The sequence below is a fragment of the Peromyscus leucopus genome, chromosome 4, assembly GCF_004664715.2.
Source record: "Peromyscus leucopus breed LL Stock chromosome 4, UCI_PerLeu_2.1, whole genome shotgun sequence".
NCBI lineage: Eukaryota > Metazoa > Chordata > Mammalia > Rodentia > Cricetidae > Peromyscus > Peromyscus leucopus.
Genome location: NC_051066.1, coordinates 85,337,798 through 85,352,341, shown reverse-complemented (window position 1 = coordinate 85,352,341; position 14,544 = coordinate 85,337,798). Strand labels below are relative to the sequence as shown.

Sequence of the window (14,544 nt, the reverse complement as noted above, 5' to 3'; positions counted from 1 at the left end):
ATGTATACACCTATATAAACATCCCATTCTAAGCCACATTTATCCTCTTCTAAGTTTCTTACAAAAGGTTCTTTTATTTCTTAATCTTACTAAACCAAACTTTGGCTGAGTTTCCACAGATGCACCAGACTCTAGTTTCACTGTTCTAATTGTTATCACTAATCTCCTAAACTGGGCTTTATTCTGCTACCCATCTCTATCTTGAGTTGCCACCATTGGCTAGAATCACACATGACTCTTGGGCCTGCAGTTTTTGCTCTTTCCTAGGGATTGGGCAGATGGGTAAAGCTGTTGCCATACAAACATGTACTGGAATTTGAATCTCCAGAACCCGTATAAAGCTGGGCATGCTAGTGTGTATCTATAAGTGCAGTTCTCCTACAGGGAGCTATGAGACAGAGACAGAAAACTCCCAGGAAGTTCCTGGGTCAGTCAGCAGGCCATACACTGCAACCAACACCAAAAGACCATATCTCAAAGTGGAAGCTGAATACAGGCACAGACCTCCATGTGCAAACCATGGCATGGACAAGCCCACACCCCAAATACAAACATATGAAAGACACCACACACACACACACACACACACACACACACACACACACACACACACACAAACAACTGTAAAAAATATTTTAAAGAAAAATAGTTCAGAGACAATTTTTCCTCACTAAGTGTCTGTTTGGGTTGGAGGCTAACAGTTTTTATTTACAAAAAGAAAAGACTAAAGTCAATAAAGTGAATGTCTACCTGTGAAGAACTTAGAAGGTAGCTAAGACAGTCCTAATATAGCCATCAAGTCTGTCACCTAACAGCCTCATAGTTGCACTACCTCTACTCAGTGACTCTGGAGCCAAAGTCTTTTTTGATCCTGAAAATCAAATACCCAGAGCTAGGAGAACTCAGGCTCAACCAGCTTTCTACTTTCATGTATATTTGTTTGTTGGGCATTTTTACATTAAAATTCAGAGATTATTAGATTATAAATTCTTCTTTTCCCTTACAACTATACCATTCAGAAGAATTGTAAATGAGTTTAGCATAAGCAAAGGAAGTATAGAGCCAGCTCAACCAATGTGAACACTGTTACATTCTTCTGAGTCAGTCAGTATAAGTTAATAATGCTCTTCAGAAATTTATGTATTTGCTTCCTATCCAGACTGTTAAGGCACTTCACAAATTACTAGACACTCTTTCCAATTCACCTGAATATGCAGGATTAATTTAAGAGCTTAATACAAATAAGGACACAATAAAATGTCAAATATTATATCATGAAAATGTTCATCTGACTATCTAAAAACTACCTCTTATTATTTTCAGGTCAAATTCAATATGCAGCTTTAAAATGTGCTTATAAAGGACTGAGCCTAAGTAAAGGTATTCTGTTAGTCTAATGTGCTTTTCAACTCTAATCTGAATGCATTAATTTATGAAATGTAGGCATGGAAAAATACTTTAAATCATTAAGCATTTGTCTTTAAATCAGGAGTCTTCTAGGCTCTTTAGGAAATATAAGGTAGTCCACAAACCATATGCTGTTCTGGTGCATTTTTTTTCTTTTTTATCCTATTTCTGATCACTTGTTGTGAATTTTGTTTCTGAATCTCTATTATCAAGGCTCTGCTCAGAATTCTCCTATCTGCTTTTTTAGTTTAGCAATAGGCATCTAAGAATTCAGTCTTCCTGTGATTTTCTCGACCTTCTCCTCTCACTGGCCATATAGAAGTTGAAAGGATATGTGTAAATTACATATTTGAAGGTTTTCTTTTTTGCCTGAGATTGTTTAATGGTTTTTCCTCCTTCCAATGTAAATTATAGACTTGTTAGCTTAGTGAAGGAGAGGCTGCTTTATTTAAGCCTGTTTTTCCTTTTGTCTACATCCACTTCTCCTTCTGTCCCTCTCACCATCCTCCCTCCCTTCCAGTCTTCCTCCCTCCCTCTCTTGTCTATCTTCTAGCATGAAAAACCACTTTTCCTCCTCCTGAGCTTTGCTAATTCACACCCCCAGTTTCTTGATTCACAGAGCTGTCTCTGTCTGGAATGTCCTGTTTTCCTTTGGTATCCTTGGAGAATATCTCTTCATCACTGAAAATAATAGTTAAGGATCACTTCCTCCATAAAGCTTTTTCTGGGTCCCATATGTAGAATAGAATTATCTCTTTGTTTTATTCTTGTCACAAGGTTCTAGAACTGCCTGTTGTTCCCAGCCATGGGATCACTAGAGAAAGTAAACAATATCTTTGTGAACATTGTTCTGTTGCTTGTCTTAATACTTTTCCCTCACTGTTAAAATGTTGAGTTCCTTTAGCTAGGGCCATAGCTTCCTATTCTTGTTGCTGTTTGTTGGTATATTTTAATCTAGGTCCTCAGGTCTTTTTTTTAATACTGGCATAGCATTTAAAACATATTCTTTGATCACATTGTAGGGATTTTACTTTCCAAACGTTCTAATGGCAGGCATATTATGTGACCAAGTTAATTTTTGTTACTAGAATTATATTCTTAGTGTCTTTCAAGTTTGCAGCATATATTTTAATTTAAACTAAACCAAAGGCTGTACTTCCCCAACACATGCACATTTTGAAAGAAGTATATCATGACATCTCTAAATAAATATTCAACTGAGGAGAAAAATATGTTCTACTGTAATCAAAATTTAAACACAATTCCATTATACTAATCATGAAAGTAATTTTAAAAGTGTGTCCCATTCAAATTGTGTATCAAATTGCTTACAGAAACTCCTTTGTGTGGTTAGAAAAACTGTATTAAAAACAAAACATTCTAAAATTCTTTGTTGATTCTGATCCAGTCAGCCCCTAAAATCACTAACTTGTGAGATCTAAAATAATACTGATACACAGCCAAGATTGAAACTGTATCTTCAAAAAAATAAATCACAAATAATTCAAACATAGTTAAAACTTCAATTTCTTGTTTTAAATCTACTTGCCAAACATCTATTGTAAAATCTGAAAGGACAGAATTTGAAAAAATGGTTGCTTCCTAGGTCCTTCCCTTTTCTGACTTTGTTACTCTATGTTATGTTGTTGTCCATACCATAGCTCCGATTACACGTGGAAACGTACCCAAAAGTACTGTGATGAAGACAACAATGTGAAATTGTCCAAAAACATACTCCTGCTACTTGACAGTTAAACCTTAACTGTTTTTGTCATATTATAGTAAAATAACAGCTGCTTGCCATTGTAATTAAGGAATAATTCTTAACAAAAACACAAAAGAAAAGACAGAGAAAAAGGAAGGAAGGAAGGAAGGGAGGGAGGGAGGGAGAGAGGGAGGGATGGGGAAGAGAGAGAGAGAGAGAGAGAGAGAGAGAGAGAGAGAGAGAGAGAGAGAGATTGAGAAATCTGAGCAGTTTCCAAGAGTAAATCACCCAAACCTTTACCACAAAGTCAGTCAAAGAATGACCTCCTTTGAGTACTTCTGTGATCATAAAATGTGCTTAGTATACAGAGTATATAATATGGGATTAGGGGGCTCTAATGTGCTAGCTAATGTAAATCATCCACATTAGTTCTGTAGTCCTCTCCATCTTGAACTTCCATCTGTAGAAAGCAGAGCACACATTCCTGTTTCTTTCAAGGATCCAGTCACTGCAACAGAAAACTTCAAATATACTTTGTCTTCCTAAATGGTTAGGTATCTCGTCACCAATTATGTCAAATGGGTTATTATAGAATAGGTTAGGTCAATGATTTGGGCCACACCTCTTAACTAGGAAAGTAATTCATGCCAAATGTATTTAGTAAAAGGCCTGACTTTTTAAAAGAGCAGTGTGCTTATTTGATTTATTTATGTCCATGCTCATGGTTTCTAGGAATCTAGAAGATCAGTCTCTTAGACCCTGCAAGTCTGTCTAGAATTCATTTCCACAGTGGACGCTGGGCAGCCCTGTTCTGATGCAGAGACAGTACACACTGAAACGGGTGCAGAACTCCCTGACATGCCTTTCTTGCATTTGCTGCTCTTTTCTTCCCAGTTTATTGTTATGTAATATACCAACAAAGCATTAGTGGAAAGCTGATTCTGTCTAAGCTCAGAATGAATTCTAAAATGATTGTCATGGCCAAAAATATCCCTAGAAACCTGTTTCCCTCCAGGATTACTCTGGTTCATCAGTTACTAATTTGCTCTGCTATTTCTGCCACTGCTGTTCTAAGTCTGTGCCATTGTGATGAGACTATCAATCTGAGGACCTTTGCATTCTTGTCCATTTTCCCAAGGTATTTACTCTGTCCACATTTTTTTCTTGACACTCCTCTTTGCTTCTTAAGGAACTGCCATGTCCTTCAAGAGGCTTTCTTACTGTAAAGTAGGAGTTTTTTTTTTTTTTAACCTATTTGTTTTTGTTTTTCAAGACAGGGTTTGTCTGTGTAGCCCTGCCTGTCCTGGAACTCACTCTGTAGACCAAGCTAGTCTTGAACTCACAGACATCTGCTTTCCTTTGTCTCCCCAGCGCTGGGATTAAAGGCATGTACCATCATGTACCACCTGGCTTTACCTCTTAACATACATTTTGGTCATTTTTGCCTTCCCACTGGCAATTAAGTTCCATAAAAATATAGACTATGTCTGCACAGTTATCGATTGTTTGATTTTTCCAACACTATCTAACATATTAGAAATTATTGATGAATATTTAATAAAATAACTATATATGAGCAAGAGAAATTCTGCTTACTGTATATAACAGTGGGCAATTTTAGAAGCTTCCCAAAGTGGTATATTCTGTAGTGTACTGTGTAGGGGTTAGAACCAGAGGGTTGTCTGTGATCCTGCTCATTTTTAACTCCCCCAGTTATACAGCCATTTCACTTCACATAGTCAAATTCACGCACAGACAACCTGCTCTCTCTACACAGTTGCTGCCATATGCCATACATCTGAATATGTTTAAGTCATGGGTTTTTCCTGCCTTTATTGTTGGATTCAACAACTCGTTTTGTGGACTGACTGTGGAGTATAGCATGTGGGTGGTATCAATTAGCTGTGTCATTTGGGTCTAGACTATTCAGGTTGTGAATTACCCTGGATAGGTTTCTAACAGCCATTTATAACTATGCTCCAAGTGTTATTGTCATCCCTAGAGACATTTCATCATAGACTTATAGATGGATTATATGTGCCAAGTACTAAGACAATGCCTAGGAGGTAAGAGGTGCTCATAAAAGAATATTCTTACTGTACTTCTTAGTATTTTATTCTTTTTTTATTAAGAGATTTTCTATTCATTTTACATATCAACCATGGATTCCCCTGTCCTCCCTCCTCCCACCTCCCCCAGCCTCCCCCCACACCTCACCCCACCCATTCCCACCTCCTCCAAGGCAAGGTCTCCCCTGGGGAATCAGCAGAGCCTGGTACCTTCAGATGGAGCAAGTCCAATTCCCTCCTCGCTGCACCAAGCTGAGCAAAGTGTCTTAGCATAGGCACTAGGTTCCATAAGGCTGGCTCATGCACTAAGGACAGGTCCTGGTCTCATTGCCTGGGGGCCAATCGACAAGAGAGAGAGGAGGGATCCTATGAGCAAGAGATATTGAGACCATGATTGGAAAAAGTACAGAGACAACTAGCCAAACTAGTGGAAACACCTGAACTGTGAACCAATAGCTGAGGAGCCCCCATGGAACTGGACTAGGCCCTCTGGATAAGTGAGACAGTTGCTTAGCTTAGTATTTTATTCTATCAGGGCCACATGCCAGGTATTCTCAGTCGCAATCCCCTGTTCTGTCAAATGGGGTTGTTATACTTACTTGACAAAACTGTTGTATAATTACCACATGGAAGATGATGGCACATATGAAATACTGTAAATGGCCACTATTTAAACAGCATTGGTCTTCAAGCTGCAGGAGGACATTCTGCTCAGTGCTGACAGACACTGGCTGGCCACATGCTGTTTGTAAGCTGATAAGGCTCATTCTGTTAAAATCCTGGGATGACCTGTTACTGTCATCTGACTGTATAATGGGGCATGGAAAAGGGTGTGGCTATTGTGGGCATGGAAAAGGGTGTGGCTATTGTGGGGCATAGAAAAGGGCAAGGTGCATTGAGAATAGCATGTCCTTACAAAATCAAAGTAATCTTGTTTAAAATTTGAAAATGGTAGCTCATGAGTAGAAGTAAAATAAAAATCAAAATAAGTCCAAACAAAATGCTGCACTAGAGATAGAAGAGTATTTACTGAATATAATCGGTTTCCAGATAGTTTTGATCTTAAAAAGAGGTAGATTTGGATCATGGCTAAGATGAAATAGTGATAGTTTTATTGAAAGGGCAGGCAGAGAATATAGACAATTTTTTAATTATTCAGATACATTCCTTGAATGTTTAATACTTTAGGTATGACTATTGCTTTGTTGTGTTGTACTTTACATTATGTGTATATACCAGTGTCTGGATGTGTGTATGGCACATGTGTATGGGTACCTGATGAGGCCAGCAGAGGGCATCAGATCCCCTAAGGCTCAAGTGGCAGACTGTAACATGAATCTTAAATGGTCTTATTAATAGAAAAAACTTGGCAGCCAGTTATTGGGGTGAATTCTGAAAGATCAGAGAAGCAGAACAAGCCACAGCCAACCTCACCTCAACAACTCCTCATTCAATCCTGTTTCCACAAATCCTCAGACTGAAAGCTTCTGAGTCCTCACCCGAATGTATCTCAGCTGAACTGCTGCTAAAAGCCTAAAAGTTTAAAAGCCTCTAGTTCCTGGTTCTCATGTCTTATATACCTTTTAGCTTCCTGCTATCACTTCCTGGGATTAAAGGCGTGTGTCTTTCATAAACAAAGACATGAGATCACAAGTGCTAAGATTAAAGATGTGTGCCACCATGCCTGGCTCTATTTCCAGTGTGGCCTTGAACTCACAGAGATCCAGATGGATTTCTGCCTCTGGAATGCTAGGATTAAGGGTGTGTGCCACCACTGTCTGGTCTCTATGTCTAATCTAGTGGCTGTCTGTTTTCTGACCCCAGATAAGTTTTATTAGGACACACAGTATATTGGGGGACACAATATATCACCACAGCAGACAGTTATGAATCACATCTCAGCCATTAACTAACTGAATGAATTTTGTTAATTTTTGTCTTAGGTTTAGGGAGTAGATATTCAATGAATATAAAGACAGCAACAAAGAGTTGTTTTACAGATCATAAGGTGTCTACATGTATACATACACATGTATTTCTAAACGCATTCACAGGTCAGCTATTTTGTGTGTATATACATGTATAGAACACTACATATTGTGTTAATAAATACTTCTACTTCTCTAAAAATGTATCCTCCTTGTAGATACACTTTGGGAACTTCTTTGAAGAATGTCAATTCTAGCACTGTATAATATAGAATAATATTTATCTGTACACTCCTTCGCAGGCTTATGAAAAGATTGCATACCTCCTCACTAACTTAGGTAAGTTCCTTTTCCTTATTTTCCTTGTAGTAAGTAAATGACTGTATATTAGTCTTCAGTCGTTTTGTATATTTTACCATTTTTATGTCTTCAGTTATGCAAGAATTTGCAAATAACCAGAGAGAAATGGGGCTAGAGATTAATCTACCTTAGACAACACAAGGAGGCAAAGTGTGTCATCTGAAACTATCCATCAAGAAGACAGGAAACTTATTTATCATTACTTGGGAAACTTTTTCCCCAGATTTCTCAGTTCTTTGCCCACCTCCATGTGTATGTGTGGAGGGGTGAGTCACAAACATGCTTTGGCCTCTGTGTGGAGGTCAGTGGAAAACTTGAAGAAACTGATTCAATTCTCTCCTTCCAATTCAATTCTCCATAGGCTCTGAAGTTGGAACACATGGGTTAAAAATCTGTGTTCTACAACTTATTCTAGTTAGTTACAAAGTAGCAACCAATATAGCCTTGCTTCTTGAAAACTCAAATTCATTGCCTAAAATAAGGATTTTTTTCTTCTTTCCTTCCTTTCTTCTTTCCTTCCTTCCTTCATTCATTTATTCATTTATTGGGTTAGTGGGGGTGGAGTGGGGGAGTCAAGACATTGTTTCTCTGTGTGGCCCTCTCTGTTCTAGAACTTGCTCTGGATCCTAAGCTGGCCTGGAAGTTAAAGATCTGCCTGCCTCTGCTTCCTGAGTGCAGGGATTAAAGGCATGAGCCACCATTACCTGGTGAGTGTAGTATTTTCTAAGAATGTCATTTAGTATTACTGTGATACATATGAGTTTTGACCCAAAAGCCCTTAAGAAAAAAAGGTAGTGGTTAGCCTCTAGAATGTCTACTTCCCATTGGAGAATATTAAATTTCCTTTCTTTCTGTTTGTTCCTTTCATTTCTATGTTTTGATGTCTTTCTTGTAAAAGACTTTTCTGAAGTGCTGGGTAAATAACGACTCTCATTCACTTAAAGTTTTGGATTACATTTGGTGTGCGTGTGTGTGTGTGTGTGTGTGTGTGTGTGTGTGTGTGTGTGTGTGACAGACAGACAGACAGACAGACAGAGACAGAGGGAGAAAGACAGAGAAACAGAGACAGAGACAGAGACAGAGAGAGAGAGAGAGAGAAGACTACTTTTGGAGTCAATTTTTTGCTCCCACAATGCAGGCTCCAGGAATTGAACTCAGGTGTCTGGTTTGGCAGTAAACACAACACAATAAAACAAAAATAAAGCTCATAGGACACCTGGTATGTGGATTGTCTACTGGTTACCAGCCCTATACAATGAAAAAGATTCCAGTTCCATCTTTTGCTTGAAAAGTCCAACTGTTAGAATTTTAGATAGTGTCTCAGATTTGACAGTTTCCCTTCAGAGACATGTTTACCTGTTTGTACCACATTGTTGACTACTGACTCAGGAAAACAGCTATGGCTTTCAGAATATACAAGTGTATACAGTATCTCTCCTGGGCTCCTCCGCATCATATCTCTATTGATTCTATTTTGCTATAGTACTTGTGATTCTTCTAGCTTTCTATGATCTGATAAACATGTCTTGGCATTATTTTAGGAGGTTGCCATTCTTCAGCCACTAGCTCCAAGCTCAGACTTTGGTTTTGGCCTCTGCTAATCTAGTTAGTTATTTGATTCCAATTAATTTTCAGTCTCTAAGAAACAGACTTTTCCCATCTGCTGGCTTCTCCTTTGACCCAGTCTCATTAGTTTTCATGCTTCTGTATTAATACCTATTTGAATACTTTGTTTTGAGGCATTCATAAAAGATCCATCTGAATATGTATACTGCAAAATACTTAAAGTAAAGACAGAAAGAAAAATAAAAACAAAGAAAAGAATGTGGAGAGAAGTTCATTTCTTGACACTTTGGTTGTGAGCATAGCCTTTAATAGCTGAATAAACTCTCTAGCCCAAGGTTCATTTCTTAAACAGTTATATAGTAAGAGATTTGTTCTCCCCCACTACCCCCATCAACATGAACAAAAGCTATATTCCAAGATTCTGTCCTGCCAATGCCTACAATTAGGAGGGAAACACTATAAATTATTTTTGTTTTTTTGAGACAGGGTCTCAGTATGTAGCACTGTCTGCCTGAAACTCACTATGTAAATCAGTTTGGCCTTGAATTCGTAAATATTCACCTGGCCCTGCCTCCTGGGGCTGGGATTAAGGGCATGTGCTGGACTTGGCTATTTTCTTGTTATTGTTATTTTTAGTGTAGTTTTTGTACTTGAAAATTTTGAGTAATAGTTCCCATTTCATCATTGTGGTTCAACTGCCCAACACACTGCAAAGTGTACATTAAGTGAAAATCATCTGTTTTGTTGTTCTTTTAGGGTTGGATAATAAAATACTTGAACTGAATTATAAAAAACTTTCTTACAAATTGTTCCAAAGCTCTCTTCTGTCTCTGAAACCTATGTTGATTTCTTTTAAGATATTCTATCTCCAGAACATAGGAACTTACAAGAAGAGGGGTGATGGTGGCTATAATTAATAGGAAAAAGAATAGCTATTTGTTCTAAGTAGCAGTTATGTCAAAGTTTTACCTTAGTATTTGATTTTTCATATATGAAAGCCCAGTGATGGCATAGTGTCTATGGATCCACAGTTCTTAATTAATAATGATGGGTTAGCCAGGCGGTGGTGGAGCACACCTTTAATCCCAGCACTCGGGAGGCAGAGGCAGGCAGATCTCTGTGAGTTCAAGGCCAACCTGGTCTACAGAGTGAGATCCAGGACAGGCACCAAAACTACACAGTGAAACTCTGTTTTTAAAAACCAAAAAAATAATAATAATTATAATAATGGATAATACTGATATATCTTTATTTAATACAATCTGACTGTATGTCTATGTGTACTTATTTCTTATATTCTTTATCTAAGCTAATATATACTTCAGTTAGAAATTAGATGCCATTTACCAAAGAGACAGGATTCTAAAAGAATATTTTTTGGTTTTGTTTCTTGGACTTTTCCAAATATTTTATTTTCAGAAGCAACAACAACAACAAAACCTATTTAATCAAAGTTTCAGTTCACACTTTCATAGATCCAAAGTGAGATTTATTTCACTTCAGGTTTATGGTTACTGAGAATTGCACCAAGATGATTGTTAGTTGTTTAAAAAAATAACCAATTACCTATTATAATGAGTGACCTTGATTACACAAGTCCGGATTCCAGGCAACAAAGTCAGCCAAAGCATGAAAGTATAGGCTTCATCAGAAGTCAAACTGAATCATATCACTATCATCTTAAAATTAAGAAACCACATAATACACACAGAACAAAATTTTAAAATATAGAAATTAACATTCTAAGTGACCTACTTTGTGACTGGTGGTGATGTCAAATAGCCAGTCTATCACCAGTAGCTAGTTTATTATAAGTGAGTGGATGCATTGAGGGAAAGCTAAGAAATAGTTTGGCCATAAATGCATTACCGAGAAAACAATATTTAGATTGTCAAGGTTTAGAATTCATTTCCCCTCCAAGTTAAATGCTCATTCAAAAGGAGCGAGAATTTGTTCCATGAAAGGATGTTATAAAATCATTGTGTTATTACTTGTAGTAGAGGACCTAGGTTAATATTAAAAATTGTCATATTAAACTAAACTCTTCTTGTTATACTTATTGATACATAGCAAGTTATTCTGAACTTAGTAACAGAGGACAATAATTTCTTTGGTTTATTGGGATTCTGTAACCAGGTTAACTTGTTAGGCAGTTTTCCTGCTCCATGAAGTTATCTGCTAGTATAAAGATATCTGCAATGGCCTCTTCACTCACATGCTGAACCTCATGTGGGCTTTTGGGATGGCTGATCTCTTTCATGGCCTTCACCTTTATTCATGTCCTTTCTTGGATGTCTGTCTTGAGTTTGTCTGTAATAGGACAATAGCAATTATTACATGACATCTAGCTTGTAAGGGGAACCACACACATGTAGAAGCTCTTATCATGCCTCTATATCTCAACTTCCTAGTCTATTTGTTGGTAAGATTGAGGTACATTGCTCAAGTTCAAAGTCAACATTAGAGGCAACTCTATCAGGTCATATGTATAGATACTAGAAGAAATAATCCCTGGGGATTGGTATAAAGATCTTGCCTGAGAAACCTTCATTCCAGAAATACTGTAATCTTGGTCAGAATATATAGAAAACAGAATAGCACATTTTAAAACCACCCGACTTCTCAGAATGATTTCCCCAATTAAATCTTAGCAACCTCAACTTCTTAGTCATTCCAAATGTGACCTATATGGAGCTTTTATTGATCCAAAGGGATTTTTCCACACCTGACTCTTCTCATAATGGCTTGTGACTATTTTGTTTTCACAAATAATGCATAACATCTTTTGCATCTATTTCTATTTTGTAGTCCTATATATGCTCTCTTTTGCTTTTTCACTGCAAGACTGAAGACCTTTTAAAGGTATAACACTGAATTTTTTTTTTTGTTTATCACATGTAAATCAATAATCTGTGTTTCTTATAGAATATCCTCGAACAGAATCAGAATGGGAAAACAGCTTTGCCTTGAAAATGTTCCTTTTCCAATTTGTCAATTTGAACAGTTCTATCTTCTATATTGCATTTTTTTTGGGAAGGTAAGTTAACTTTACACATCCTGCCATTGCCAAGGAGAAAGCAAAACATAAACATCTCCATTGCCAATTAGGAAACCGAAGTAGAGAGTTCTTAAACTCTGCCTTAGAATGTTGTGTAATAGATTTTACATATGTTTTTACTTAGTAACCTCTGAAAGCTACTACCTCTTAAATTTCATAGGTGCATGCATATGTGTGTGTGTGTGTGTGTGTGTGACAGAGAGAGAGAGAGAGAGACAGAGACAGAGACAGAGAGACAGAGACAGAGAGAAAACATCACCTGTAAGTCATCATCTAATTATCATTAACTATTATTTTGTTTAGAAGGAAATAATTTTATTTTATCCCTGAGTTATAATTTCTTGGTGTGTAAACCAGGATTTTAATTATTTTTCCTCCTTTGCTCTAAAATTTGAGAAACAAACACATAAAATTAAGGAGCCCAGTTTGCTATTTGATTAACCCTCCATCCACATGGTTCCATGGGAACATTCAGAAGCTAGAAACATTTTGAACAAAACCATTCAGTACATTACGAAGATATTCATTAACCTGGTCCACACAATATTAAAACTCTACATGGAACCAAGTATTAAATGTCATCAGATTGATATATCTGCACTTTATCTACTTATTGGTACTGAGTTTATGCATCACTTTCTCCTTTTAAAGTCAGTTACTTTGATGTTGATTAAGCATAGCAAATATCAACTGTATGGGACAAATTGCACCAGTGAACAATTATGTCTGCCCACGCAAGCACTCTGTGTGATGCATCAGCGGGTGAACTTCACTTAATTGCTAATGAATTCACACACTTTTTACAGATTCGTAGGCCACCCAGGAAAATACAATAAACTTTTTGAGCGATGGAGACTGGAGGAAGTAAGTAACCCCATGAGAGTGGGTGTGTGGATGGGTATGGATACAGGCCAGTGACTGTGGGAGGTAATGGGCTGAGGAGGGAAGATTTCCAAGAGTGTTAGAGGCAAAATTTGGAAGAGAAGAGATTTCTGTGTTCAAAATGGAAGCAGCTACATTTATTTTAAAAAGGATGATGCTTTTACAATTAAACACCAATATTCTGGTCTCTTCCCTTATTGCTTTTTAAATCATAATTGCTTGCTCTTGCTTGTTTGTTTTCTATTATAAGCTCCATGAATATAACCCCATAAGTTTACCCATCTTGGAAAAGTATTATCATCTATTGAATGAGTTTCCAAATGTAATTATGTATATGTTTCCCTTGATGAAATGAAAATTCAGTCTAAAAAGTATGAAATAGTCATCTATAAACATATTGCACATGTGCTGGAAGCTCATATTTCTTTATTGATTTACAATTCATATGACCCAGAGAAACAAGATGAAGGGGTAGGTTCACTGCATCTCATGAGTCTTCAATGAAGTGAGAAAAAGTCCTTCAAAAAGTCAGCACTTCCTAGAGTGTATATAATCTCTTTGTCAGACTTTGACCAACACAAGCATTTGTAAATGATATAACTAGTGAAAGGATATTTCCCTGTGATTTTGGTTCCTTCAGTGGCAAATGAGTCAAGAAATACTATTTTCTATCTATGGTTATGTTATATTTCCTTTTATGGGTGTTCTTCTGTTTCACTTTCATGATATTCTTTCCCTGCTTATTAATTCATAAACTAATATGTTGAATCTCATATTTCAGATTTGTTTCAGATTTTCTCAATTTGTTTCTCTTTTAGTTTCTTCTTAATAGCTCATTTTAGAAAAATATTTAGCATTTATCTAATGAAAATGGCAGATTTTTTTTGTTTTGTACGTCGTTGTTTCTTTACTTTCTGTTAGTTCAATTTGAAAAAAAAAAGTCTCATGCAGCCCACAATGGCTTTGAACTAGTTATATACCTGATGAAAACCTTGAACTCCTGGCCTTCTGGCTTTGACCTCCCAAGTGATGAGATCATATGAATGCACCATTATGCCTAGCTTAAATGACACTGTTCTTATTGGATTTATTGATATTATACTATAAAATTTCTTCTCAATTCTAGAACCATAAAATAACTCATTTTTATTACTGTTATTTTCTATTATGTGATACTTTACTAATTAAAATTTTACTTTTGTGTAAAGAATAATTAAGTATTTTCTACCAAATAGAAGCTGCATATTTAATAGCAAAAGGAGACTCTAGATTTGTTGAAGCCTATGTTTGTAATTTTATCTGTGTCTTGTCTCTGTTCTCCTGATCAAAATTTTGTTCCTTCTCTCAATCAAAATTATTTTCATGATTCCATTATAAAAATCCAATGATAGATGTTGTCTTTGATATGAGTTTATAATGTAGAAGGAGTGAAGAAAAGATTGCAAAAGAAAAATGAAAGGAGATATAATTCTATTCTCTACAAAAAATGGTCCTTAAAATCACAGGGAGGCCTCATTTATGTTCTTTACAGATTGTTCCAGAAATTGTCTCTGTACATGAATAAAGCCT

General features: G+C 36.6%; 1 protein-coding gene across 2 annotated transcripts in view; it reads left to right on the top strand.

The window, feature by feature from the left end:
- Positions 1 to 14,544, top strand: part of Ano3 (anoctamin 3) — a 255,321-nt gene that overhangs the window by 220,881 nt on the left and 19,896 nt on the right. For both annotated transcript variants that reach the window (XM_028882377.2, XM_028882378.2), the window contains 3 exons: positions 7,412 to 7,448; positions 11,961 to 12,072; positions 12,900 to 12,957. In XM_028882377.2, the coding sequence (XP_028738210.1) occupies positions 7,412 to 7,448; positions 11,961 to 12,072; positions 12,900 to 12,957 (207 nt within the window). The remainder of the gene's footprint in view (positions 1 to 7,411; positions 7,449 to 11,960; positions 12,073 to 12,899; positions 12,958 to 14,544) is intronic.